At 40.9% G+C, this 12763-nt stretch overlaps 1 protein-coding gene across 2 annotated transcripts in view; it reads left to right on the top strand.

The window, feature by feature from the left end:
• PBRM1 (polybromo 1) overlaps positions 1-12763 on the top strand; it is a 129682-nt gene that overhangs the window by 60171 nt on the left and 56748 nt on the right. For both annotated transcript variants that reach the window (XM_081105995.1, XM_081105994.1), the window contains 2 exons: positions 1852-1957; positions 9079-9721. In XM_081105995.1, the coding sequence (XP_080962121.1) occupies positions 1852-1957; positions 9079-9721 (749 nt within the window). The remainder of the gene's footprint in view (positions 1-1851; positions 1958-9078; positions 9722-12763) is intronic.

Below are 12763 nucleotides of genomic sequence, written 5' to 3' on the forward strand. Positions count from 1 at the left end.
CAGGAATTGAACTGTGACCTCCTGGTTCATAGGTCAACAAGCCATGCCAGCTGGGCTACTTTATTTTTTTTATTGAGGTATTAGTAACATTGTATTAGTTTCAGGTATGCAGCATAGTGATTTGATATTTATATGTATTGCAAAATGATAATAAGTCTAACAGTTATCACTATGCAATACAACATTATTAACTTTAGTTACCATGCTGTGCATCACATCCCCAGGACTTACTTATTTAATACCTGGAAGTTTTAACTGTTGACCCATTTTGCCTACCCTCACCTCTGGCAACCATCAATCTGTTTTTGTATCTATGAGTTTGTTTTGTTTGTTCATTTATTTTGTTTTCTAGATTCCACTGTATAAGTGAAATTATACAGTATTTGTCTTTGTCTGTCTGACTTATTTCACTTAGTATAATGCCCTCAAAGTCTATCCATGATGTCACAAGTGGCAAGAATAGTATTCCTCTGTGTGTGTGTGTATGTGTGTACACCACATTTTCTTTATCCATTTATCCATAGATATACACTTAGGTTGTTTCTATATCTTTCCTATTGTAAATAATGCTGTAGTTAACATGGATGGGGTACAGGTACCTTTTTTAACTTCTTTTATCTACTTTAAATCTCCCAGAAATAAAGAAACATTTTCAAATCATTTTTTTGTTTCTTCTGCTTTTACATTTGAATATAAAATAAAGTAGGATGCTTGTGAGCAAAGAAATGGTTCTCGGTTATAAGGGTTTACACTATCCTCAGTACCAACGGCTAATGTGCCATGTCTGCCACTGATAGAGAAAAAAACTACCCTTAAGAAGTAGCCAAGGAAAATGTCACATTCCCTAAGTCCCTCTGCTCTGGCAGCAGATAGGGAGGACGGAGCCCCTCTGTAGAGGTAGTGGGGGGCCATTAGGGATGTGACCTTGTTCTCGGCTACATATACTACCCTTCAGTCAATCATTCTTCAGAGAGCGCTTAAGCAGTGATTGTTGCTTTTTACAGATCAGATTCCAGACTGTGAACTCAGACTGATGCTAAATCCCATTTAACCTGGGATTTGGTTTGAGATATTCTCTGCAACTATTAGATATTTTTAATTTTTAATTTTCATTGAGCTAAGTCTGCTACTTTGAGGGTCCAGTGAAAAAGATTTATGAAGGAAAAAACATGTAAATATGTTCTAAAACTTCTGTAGTCACTTGCAATGATTCTACTATAGTAGTTCTCAAACGTTAGCATGCTTGTGTGCACATTAAAATCACCTGGAGCCGAAACCGGTTTGGCTCAGTGGATGGAGCGTCGGCCTGCGGACTGAAGGGTCCCAGGTTCGATTCCGGTCAAGGGCATGTACCTGGGTTGCGGGCGCATCCCCAGTAGGAGATGTGCAGGCGGTGGCTGATCGATGTTTCTCTCTCATCGATGTTTCTGGCTCTCTATCTCTCTCCCTTCCTCTCTGTAAAAAAAATCAATAAAATATATTTAAAAAAAAAAAAAAAAAAAAAAAAAAAAAAAAAATCACCTGGAAAGCTTAACATGTTAAGCGCCAAGCCTGTATTGTCTTCCTTTCCGTTTAGCCCGCGATATCCGATTTCACCAATATGCTGGCATCACCAGTGACTGACGAGTCCAGGCGGAAAGTATAGTGTCAGTCACCTGTGTTAACGTGTTAACAAATCAATTGAAGCCTAAGCCCACTGCACAGAGATGTGATTTGATGGTGATCTCAAGCTTTATTTCTTTAGTTCCAAACTATTCTAACCTGTATTTTTAAAACTTCTTTATGGATATATATTCTACTTGATTAGTAAGTATTTTAGAAAATAATTGTAAATATATTTATGGAATATAGGTGTACAACGATGCGCACATCCTGGAAAAGTTACTCAAAGATAAAAGGAAAGAGCTGGGACCACTGCCTGATGATGATGACATGGCTTCTCCCAAACTCAAGCTGAGTAAGGCAACCTCACAGTTTGTTATTCCATTTAGTCTATCAAGGATAGATTACTGATTTGCTGAAAAATCCTATATAATAAAGCGTGGGTATGCAAATTGACCGTCACTCTGCCACAAAGATGGCAGCGCTCACAGCAAAGGCGGGATTTCCATAACACAAGATGGCTGCACCCACAGCGGAGGCTGAGTTCCCGTAACGAGCCTCAACGAACAATCAGCAGGGACCTGAGATTGCGCCCCCCACCCCCCATGGGGCTTGACAGAGGACCTCAGGCCACGCCCTCCACCTGGAAGGGCTTGACAGGGGACCTCAGGCTGTGCCCCCTGCCCCGATGCCATGCTAGGGGACCTCAGGCCACACCCTCGGCCCAGGACCAGGCCGGGGGACCACAGGCCATGCCCCCCACCCAGTGGGGCTTGAGGGGGGACCTGAGGCTGCACTTCCCACCCCAGCACCAGGTCAGGGGATCTGAGGGTGTGCCTCCCACCCCAGTGTTGGGCCGGGGGACCTCAGGCTGCGCCCCCCACCCTGGCACCAGGCTGAGGGACCTCAGGCTGTGCCCCCGACCCCGGCGCCAGGCTGAGGGACCTCAGGCCATGCCCCCTACATGGTGGGGCTTGACAGGGGACCTCAAGGTGCACCCCCCACCCCAGTCCTGGGCCGGGGGACCTCAGGCTGCTCCTTTCACCCCAGGCCAGGGAACCTCAGGTCGTGTCTCCCACCCAGCAGGGCTTGACAGGGGACCTAAGGCTGTGCCCCTTTCCCATGGGGCTTGACAGGGGACCTGAGGCTAGGCCCCCCCGCCTAGCAGGGCTTAACAGGGGACCTCAGGCCACGCCCCCCTGCACGGTGGGGCTTGACAAGGCATCTCAGGCCACATCCCCCACACGGTGGGGCTTGACGGGGGACCTCATGCCTCCCACCCCCCCCACCCCCAGCTCAGGCTGGGGGACCTGAGGCCGTGCCCCCCACCCGGCAGCCCTTGACAAGGGTGGGACTGGTGGGTCTGGATCTAGCCCAATCGGGGAGCGGGGGCTGGTCAGGTCTGGGTCTCATGCGATTTTGAGGCACACGTGGGTGGGCGGGGACTTGACTCTGGTCCCGTGGTGCAGTCCAGACTCTGACAGGAGGAAGATTTTCATATACATTTTACTAATTTTCTTTCATCTCTGACACTTCTATTATAGAGAAAGGGCAAATAGCAATATTAAAATATTTCCTCTAATTAATCCCCTTTTAATGTGCACGAATTTCATGCATTGGGCCACTAGTACTTAATAAATGGTGAATGCATTTGAACTTGCACTCCAGGATAGAGTTTCTTTCTTCCTCTCAAGCATTCACTTCCATATTTTAAGTTGTTAAACTGTGGAAAGCATTTGGGAATAGAATATAATGTCGGTGGTGTTTACTTTCTTGAATGTGGTAGATATTTTGTAAATGTTAGTCAGAATAGGTATTTTTTTTCTATATATGATGCCTGAAAGAGTGTAGTGGCAAATTTTGGTTTTTGTATGTTTGCTGATTACTAGAATTAAAAATGAATCCCAGCAACTTCTACTGACAGAATTTAAAAGGGTAGGGATGTCCAGCCACTGTACTATAAGTTAACTTAGCTGTCTTGAATGTGGTGTGTGGATGGTATTAAAAACTTTGAAGGAAAAGAATAACTCAAAAATAATTACTACCATTGGGCTAAGCAAGACATTTCTACTTTATTAAAATTTATAATTAATGAAGTAAATACCAACAAATGATAGTGGTGTTGTCATATTTTTTTAGAGCCATATTTACTGAATAGGGAAATATGATTCTACTTTTTAAATGAAATGACTGTACACTGAATTTTACAATAGCTTTGGTGATGATTTTTTTTTAAGTTATTTGTCTTTTCATGAAATTGTAAAAGCATACAAAAAAGGTTTGCAGAAATGAAATACATTTTTCTACTTTTTAGGGACACAGTGCCTTTTAAAACTAGAACTGGCCCTGACCAGGTAACTCAGCTGATTAGAACATTGACTCGATACACCAAGGTTGCAGATTTGATCCCCAGTCAGGGCACATAGAGAATCAACCAATGAATGCATAAATAAATGAAACAAATCCAGGTTTCTCTCTCTCTCTCTCTCTCTCTCTCTCTCTCTCTCTCTCTCTCTTTCTCCTTCCCTCTCTCTTCCCCCATTCTCTCCCTCTCTCTAAAATCAACAAGTAAAAAATGAAAAAAAACTAGAAGTAATTCTGTAAGTTGAGTTAGGACACTAAAATTTGATCAACCAATAAATAGATAATTTAACAGTGGCTAAATATATAAAAATACATGTGTTTCTTTAACTTTGGGGAAGGGAGATTTTAACATGTAATGTTACCTTTTCATTTCTCTATATTACGAAAAATTTCAAACATACACAAATATAAAGAATGGTATAATGAAATTCTGTATGCTATACCTGTTGCTCAGCATTATCAAGATTGTATTGCCCAGCTGGCATGGCTCAGTGATTGAGCATTGATCTGAGAATCAGGTGGTCATGGTTTGATTCCCGGTCAGGACAAATGCCCAGATTGCAGGCTCGATCCCCAGTGTGGGGCTTGCAGGAGACAGCCAATCAGTGATTCCCTCTCATCATTGATGTTTCTATCTCTTTCCCCCTCCCCTCCTCTCTGAAATCAATAAAAACATTTTTTTAAAAAAAGATTATATTATACTTATTTCCTATATTCCCTTTTCTTATTTCCTATATTCCTCTTTGGTTCTAACTAATTTAAAAGAAAATCCAATCATGTCATTTAATTTCTACATAGTTTAGTATACATCTCTGAAATATACAGATACAGCTGACCCTTAAACAACTTGGGGATTTAAGGGTATGTCCCTAAAATTCCCATGTAACTTACATGAGCCCTCATATGTAGATTCCCATCCCAGGATAAAAAATAATGTTTTTAATACAGGGTTAATTGAATCTGTGGTTTCGAAACCCTAGGGATACAGGAGGCTCACTATATGTTTATTGAAAAAAGTCCATCTGTAATGGATCCTCGAAGTTCAAATTAGCGTTCAAGGGTCAAGTCATTATCACATCTAGCAAAATTATCAGTTTCTTTTTTAAAAAATATTTTTTATTGATTTTAGAGAAGGGAGAGGGAGAGAGAGATAGAAACATTGATGGGCTATCTCTTAGGGATCGAGCCCACAACCTGGACTTGTGCCCAAACTGGGAAATGAATCTGTGACCTCTGGGTGTGTAGAAAGGCACTCAGCCAACTGAGCCACACCGGCCAGGAAAAGTATCAGTTTCTTAGTATCTGGGTCTCATTTAATGACCTATCAAATTTTATTAGTTGTCTCACAAATGTATTTTTACAGTTGGTTTCTTCACGTCAGGATCTAATTATGTTCTATATATTACATTTGATTGTTATGCCCCTAAACTCATAATCTAGAGCACTTCCCTACTGTTTTTTTAATCCTCATGCCATTGACTCTTTAGGAACCAGGTCACTTTTCTTGTACAGTCCCAAATTCTGGGTTAGTCAGTTCAGTTCACTTGTTAACTTTTTCCTTTATTCCCCTTATTTCTTACAAATGGAATTTAATTATAATGGCTTGACTAGATTCCATTTCAGCTTGTCAAGGATGCTTCATAATAAGTTTCTACAATTGTATTGTATCACGTTTTAATGCAATGTCTGATTGATGTAGAATACAAAGAAGGTTCACACGTTGCATTTTTTTAAAATTCTTTATTGTTTAAAGTATTACATATAGTGTTACATATGTCTCCTTTTCCCCCCCGCATTGAGTCTTTCCGGCCCCCCCACCCCACCCCCCAGCACATGCCCTCACCTCCCTAGTGTCTGTGTCCATTGGTTATGCTTATATGCATGCATACAAGTAGTTAGGTTGATCTCTTACCTTCCCCCCTCCGCTGCCCCCCTCCACACACACACAACCTTCCCTCTGAAGTTTGATGGTCTGTTCAATGCTTCTCTGTCTCTGGATCTATTTTTGTTTACCAGTTTATGTTGTTCATTATATTCCACAAATTTATCTTTCTCCGACTGGCTTATTTCACTTAGCATAATACTCTCCATATCCATCCATGCTGTTGCAAATGGTAAGATTTTTTTTTTTTTACAGCAGCGTAGTATTCCATTGTGTAGATGTACACAGTTTTGTTTTTGTTTTTGTTTTTTTTTTTAACAGATCATTGTGCATACTATGTAATGTAATGGTAGTAAGCAGAACGTGGAATGTAAAGAGACATGTTTTTTTTAAATATATTTTATTGATTTTTTACAGAGAGGAAGGGAGAGGGATAGAGAGTCAGAAACATCGATCAGCTGCCTCCTGCACCCCCCCCACTGGGGATGTGCCCACAACCAAGGCACATGCCCTTGACCGGAATCGAACCCAGGACCCTTTGGTCCACAGGCCGACACTCTATCCACTGAGCCAAACCGGTCAGGGCTGTACACAGTTTTTTAATCCATTTGTCTGTTGATGGGCACTTAGGTTGTTTACAAATCTTAGCTGTTGTAAATTGTGCTGCTATGAACATAGGGGTGCATATGTCCTTTCTGATTGGTGTTTTGATTTCTTAGGATATATTCCTAGAAGTGGGATTACTGGGTCAAATGGGAGTTCCATTTTTAATGTTTTGAGGAAACTCCATACTGTTTTCCAAAGTGGCTGCATCAGTCTGCATTCCCACCAACAGTGCATGAGAGTTCCTTTTTCTCCACATCCTCGCCAGTGCTTGTCATTTGTCGATTTATTGATGATAGCCATTCTGACAGTTGTGAGATGGTATCTCATTGTCATTTTGATTTGCATCTCTCGGATGGTTAGTGACTTTGAGCATGTTTTCATATGTCTCTTGGCCTTCTATATGTTCACTTTCGAAAAGTGTCTATTTAAGTCCTTTGCCCATTTTTTGACTGGGTTATCTTCCTTTTGTTAAGATATATGAGTTCCCTATAAATTTTGGAGATTAGGCCCTTCTCGGATATAACATTGGCAAATATGTTCTCCCATGCAATGGGCTTTCTTGTTCCTTAAACTTCTGCACAGCAAAAGAAACCATCAACAAAACACATTGCATTTTAATGGTGCTTCTTTTAATTTTTAAATTCCCCTCCACCTCTCTTTTTATTTTTTCCTTCACAGTTGTTGAAAAATGTAGGTTTGTACTATAGTTTCCCACAGTCTGGGTTTTGCTAATCGCATTCCTTTGCCATGCTCTTTTGGCCTTTGTATTTCCTATAATTGGAGCCAGAGATTTGATCAAATTTATATTTGATCCTCATCCCCTCCCTTTGTCACAAAGTCCAACTTCAGAGGTGCTATATTATCTTCCATCAGGTGGCATGTGATATCTGGTTGTTTCTCTCCATTATGTTAACAGCTACTGATGCTCAGCTATTGATTCATTAAAGAGATGTAAAAGTAGTGATAATTTTATGTTAACATTTCTTACTCACTTACTAGCTGGAATACTTATATAGAGAAATTTTTCCTCATTCAATATTGGATTGCCTGGTGGTACAGTTTTTGGTTGCTTTTGTTTTTTGAAAGGATGAAAGCTAGATTTTCCTCCCTTTCCCCTTTACTTACCAGTTTTCAGAATACTGCATTGGTTTACTGACATCTCCAACATTTACCTGGTTATTTGTTTGCTAGAGGCCCAGTGCACGAAATTCATGCATTCAGGGTGGGGAGGGTCCCTCAGCCCAGCCTGCGCCCTCTCACAGTCTGGGAGACCTTGGGGGATGTCTCACTGATGGCTTAGGCCCGCTCCCTGTCCTAAGCCATCAGTCAGATATCCTTAGCACTGCCACGGAAGCATGAGAGGCTCCTGCCACTGCCGCTGCACTCACCAGCCATGAGCCCGGCTTCTGGCTGAGCAGCACTCCTGCTGTGGGAGCACACTGACCAAGGGGCAGCTCCTACATTGAACATCTGCCCCTGGTGGTCAGTGTGCGTCATAGCAACCAGTCATTCTGCCATTCAGTCGGTTTGCATATTAGCCTTTTATTATATAGGATTTTTATGTATCATTAAGAACTACTAGATTTAAAAATATTGCTGAATTTTAACCCATTTAGTTATTGTCCTTATTGATGCTAATGTTGTCCTAGGCTGGCTGCTATGTTCTTTTGACATGGCCATGGTAAGAAGTCAAAACTATATAGGGATATACTATACTGCTACTGGGTTGGTCATTGTTTCTAGGATTTTCATTGGACAGATGTAGGGGTGTGTGTGTGTGTGTGTGTTTTATATTTAAAGATGAAATACATTTTAAGTTCATACTATTACTCTCAATTGAGATATAAAGCTATAAGGTTTTTATTTAGTGTCCTGTTTTAACATCTATCTCTTTTTCACTCATGATGAAACTCTCAGTCCACAAGGATTCCACTGGTGATGGAATTAGAATGCCACATAACTACTCATTTTCTTTGTTCTCCCATATTCACATAATAGTATTTACCCTCTGTTGGGGGCCAGATGTAAGCTGGCAAGGTCCTTGCACCTGAAGGGGCTAGCAAGGCTGGGACCCTTACCCACACAGTTTTCCCAGACTTGTTTGGATGGCGATTATCAGTAGAATAAGAACAGCCTTTCATGGCTTACCAAGAAGTCTGTAACTATTTTGCTGAGATATGCTGTACTAAGAACTTGTCCTTCTGCTGTGTCTCTCCCTTAGAGATTAAGAGGAACAAAGAACACATTCCTATTGACAGACCTCCTATTCAGTGTCTTGTGTATAAATAGGATTGTGTAGCTAATAACCTTGCTTCAGTTCCTCGAAAACTGTAGTACTCCCAATCCCGCTTTCCTATCTTTCTTTCTTTTCTCAATTCCCACCTCTCTGCCTCAGCCCGGCTCAACCTGTCAGGCTGGCCCTGACAACCCTCCAACCAAAAACATGATTATTGAAACAGTATAAATTTTTCCCAGTTCTTTCTTTGCAATAGAATATATTTCACTAGAGATACGCTAATTACTATGTTTTACAAATCACTTGGAATAGTCCATTTCTACCAACTATGTACAAATTTAGGTTCATTTATTTCATTTTATCCATTTAACATTAACTCTTTTTTCAGGTAGGAAGAGTGGTGTTTCTCCTAAAAAATCAAAATACATGACACCAATGCAGCAGAAACTAAATGAAGTATATGAAGCTGTAAAGAACTATACTGATAAGAGGGGTCGCCGCCTCAGTGCCATATTTCTGAGACTTCCCTCCAGATCTGAGCTGCCTGACTACTACCTGACCATTAAAAAGCCAATGGACATGGAAAAAATTCGAAGTCATATGATGGCCAACAAATACCAAGATATAGACTCCATGGTTGAGGACTTTGTTATGATGTTTAACAACGCCTGTACATACAATGAGCCTGAGTCTTTGATCTACAAAGATGCCCTTGTCCTACACAAAGTCCTGCTTGAAACTCGGAGAGACCTGGAGGGAGATGAGGACTCGCATGTTCCAAATGTTACCTTGCTGATTCAAGAGCTTATCCACAATCTTTTTGTGTCAGTCATGAGTCACCAGGATGATGAGGGAAGATGCTACAGTGACTCCTTAGCAGAAATTCCAGCTGTGGATCCCAGCTTTCCAAACAAACCTCCTCTTACTTTTGACATAATTAGGAAGAATGTTGAAAATAATCGCTACCGGCGGCTTGATTTATTTCAAGAGCATATGTTTGAAGTATTAGAAAGGGCAAGAAGGATGAATCGGTATGTTTTCAAAACCACTTCTTTTTTTTATATATATATAAACTGTGATATTTATTGTAAAACAGAAGAATTCTGCTTTGATGTACTGTTTCAGCTTAGGTGCATGATTACAGTTGGTGGAGTGCTATTTTGAATTTTGATTAGCCAGAACTTCTAGAGAGAGAGCATCTAGATTAGGACTGATGAGAAGAAGGAATAAGACAAAATTAGAGATCTGTTGAAAAGCAAAACTTAAAATACAGCCTTTCACAAACTTTTAAGAGAGAGAGAGTGGAAGGAAGGGGGAGAGACAGAGAGAAACATCAATGTGAGAGAGAGACATCAATTGGTTGCTTTCTGCATGCACCCTGACCAGGGTCGGGGATCGAACCTGCAACCAAGGTACATGCTTTTAATTGGAATTGAACCTGGGACCCTTCAGTCCATGGACTGACACTCTATTCACTGAGCTGAACCAGTTTGGGTCACAAAATATTTTTTTAAAGGATAAAGTTTATAATTAGAAATAGTTGTATGGTTTTCTTTTGAAGTTTGATTTCAATTCAAGCATACTTTAAGTTAAAATTGTTTTAAGGTATTGAACTGAGATTAAACTGATTAAATTTGGTCACCATTTCAAGTACCTAAAAGGACTCTTTTTTCTTTTTGATCCTCACCAGAGGATATTTTTCCATTGACTTTTAGAAAGAGGGAAAGACAAAAATATCATTGTGAGAGAAACATTGATTGGTTGCCTCCTGCACGAGCCCTGACCAGGGCCCAGGCTGGGAAGGAACCTGCAACTGAGGTACATGCTGTTGACTGGAATCAAACCCAGGACCCTTTGGTCTGCAGGCCAACACTCTGTCCACTGAGCCAAACTGTCCAGGGCAGGACTTTTTGTTTTTAAATCTCAGATTTCTCCCTTTAAGTGCTTTCTGCTGACATTAAATGTTCTAAAACAGTGGTCAGCAAACTGCGGCTTGCGAGCCACATGCGGCTCTTTGGCCCCTTGAGTGTGGCTCTTCCACAAAATACCACATGCAGGCGCACATGTACAGTGCGACTAAAACTTCGTGGCCCATGCGTAGAAGTCGGTATTTTGTGGAAGAGCCACACTCAAGGGGCCAAAGAGCCGCATGTGGCTCGCGAGCCGCAGTTTGCCAACCACTGTTCTAAAAGAAGCAATCAAATTTAAATTTCCATCAAGCTTAAATTCCCTTTTAATTTTGATTTGTCATACATTTTTGCCACATAACAATAGTATGCTCGACAGTTAAAACAATTTCAGTTCAGCAATTACAGTGTGTCTTCTTTATGCTCTTGGAGTCACTTGGAGGAATGTAAAAAGTTAAAGATACAGACTCTCCCTTCTTAGAGCTTGCAGTCTATCATACTGAGAATTAGACTTTTAGGCAGTTGGGATGGGTAATTCCTTCTGCGGAGTCTGTGAAGCCTGCATTTTTTTGGATCTTGAAAGAAAAATTAATAGTAATGTTTGCTATTCCTGTTTAGCACCTGTTCTTCATAAATCACCATGGTAATAAGCACGTTATGTAAATCTGTAAATTCTAGATAATCTCTAGAATAGCCATTCTAGGTAGGTGATAATCTTCCTAGTTTGCATGTGAAATAGAAATTCACAGCCTGGCCCATGTGGTTCAGTGGTTGAGCATCGACCCATGAACCAAGAGGTCACCAGTTTGATTCTTGGGTTGTGGCACATACTCAGATTGCGGGCAGCCAATTGATGTTTCTATCTCTCTATCCCTCTCCATTCCTTTCTCTCTAAAATCAATAAAAACATTTTTTGTTTTTAAAGAAGTGCACAGAGAGAAGTTGCCCAAAGCCACATAACTAGTAAGTGTGGTGGCTTGTTTTGTTACCCACTGGAGAGAGATAGGACTGAGACAGTCCCTAAGACACCAGTCATGGAGCACAGCCATGGATGATAAGGCTTGAGCAGTTCTATGGTCTAAAAACTTGAAGTCTGACAATTGTGATAGGACCTATGCTTAGGGAAAAATAATTCCAGGCATGAGACAACATATAACAAATTGATATTTAGTAAAGATGATGGAGTAAGGAACTTTGCACGAGAGTTCTGAAAAGACTTGAGGCATCAGGAAAAATGGACGCATGGGTGGGATTCTTTTAAGACAAGTGGTATGAGTAATGGCATAGGATTAGGAAAGGAATATGGTGTGTTCAAGGAACAGGTGGAGTTGAGTTCAGATTGGAGAAGCCCTGGAGTGACCCATTTGGGAAATGGTCCTTATTCTTCCGTAGAGGAAATAGAAATAAAGAGAAAGACCAAGGTTGGGGTGAGGGGTGTGTGTGTGTGTGCACTTTGCAATCAAATCTGCATTTGTCAATTATTCAACAAATGTTTATTGAGTGGCTATCATTTATGAGCATTATCTGAATGCATGGGATACACCAGTGGACAAAACAGACAAACCCTGCTTTCATGGAGTTTAGACTTCTGACTTCTGTTCTTGTTCTCAGTTTACTTAAATAGTCTGTAAGTCTAAAGTCACTCTCCACCACATCCCCATTAAAACTTGGTGTTAAGCCCTGGCCAGTTTGGCTCAGTGGATAGAGCGTTGGCCTGCAGACTGAAGGGTCCCAGGTTTGATTCCGGCCAAGGGCATGTACCTTGGTTGCGGGCACATCCCCCCAGTAGGAGGTGTGCAGGAGGCAGCTGATCCGATGTTTCTCTCTCATCGATGTTTCTAACTCTCTATCCCTCTCCCTTCCTCTCTGTGAAAAATCAATAAAATATATATTTTTTTTTTTTTAAATATATATTTTATGTATTTTATATATACAACCAAGGCACATGCCCTTGACCGAAATCGAACCTGGGACTCCTCAGTCCACAGGCCGACGCTCTATCCACTGAGCCAAACTGGTCAGGGCAATAAAATATATTTTTTTAAAAACGAATGAACAAAAAAAACTTGGTGTTAATTCTGTGAGTCTTTCAAAGTACATTTGTCTCTTAGATTATTAGCAGTTTATTTATCTTATATAGGTAACATGATTATTTTAAGAATCAGA

This window comes from Myotis nattereri (assembly GCF_964212035.1).
Source record: "Myotis nattereri genome assembly, chromosome: 14".
Lineage (NCBI taxonomy): Eukaryota > Metazoa > Chordata > Mammalia > Chiroptera > Vespertilionidae > Myotis > Myotis nattereri.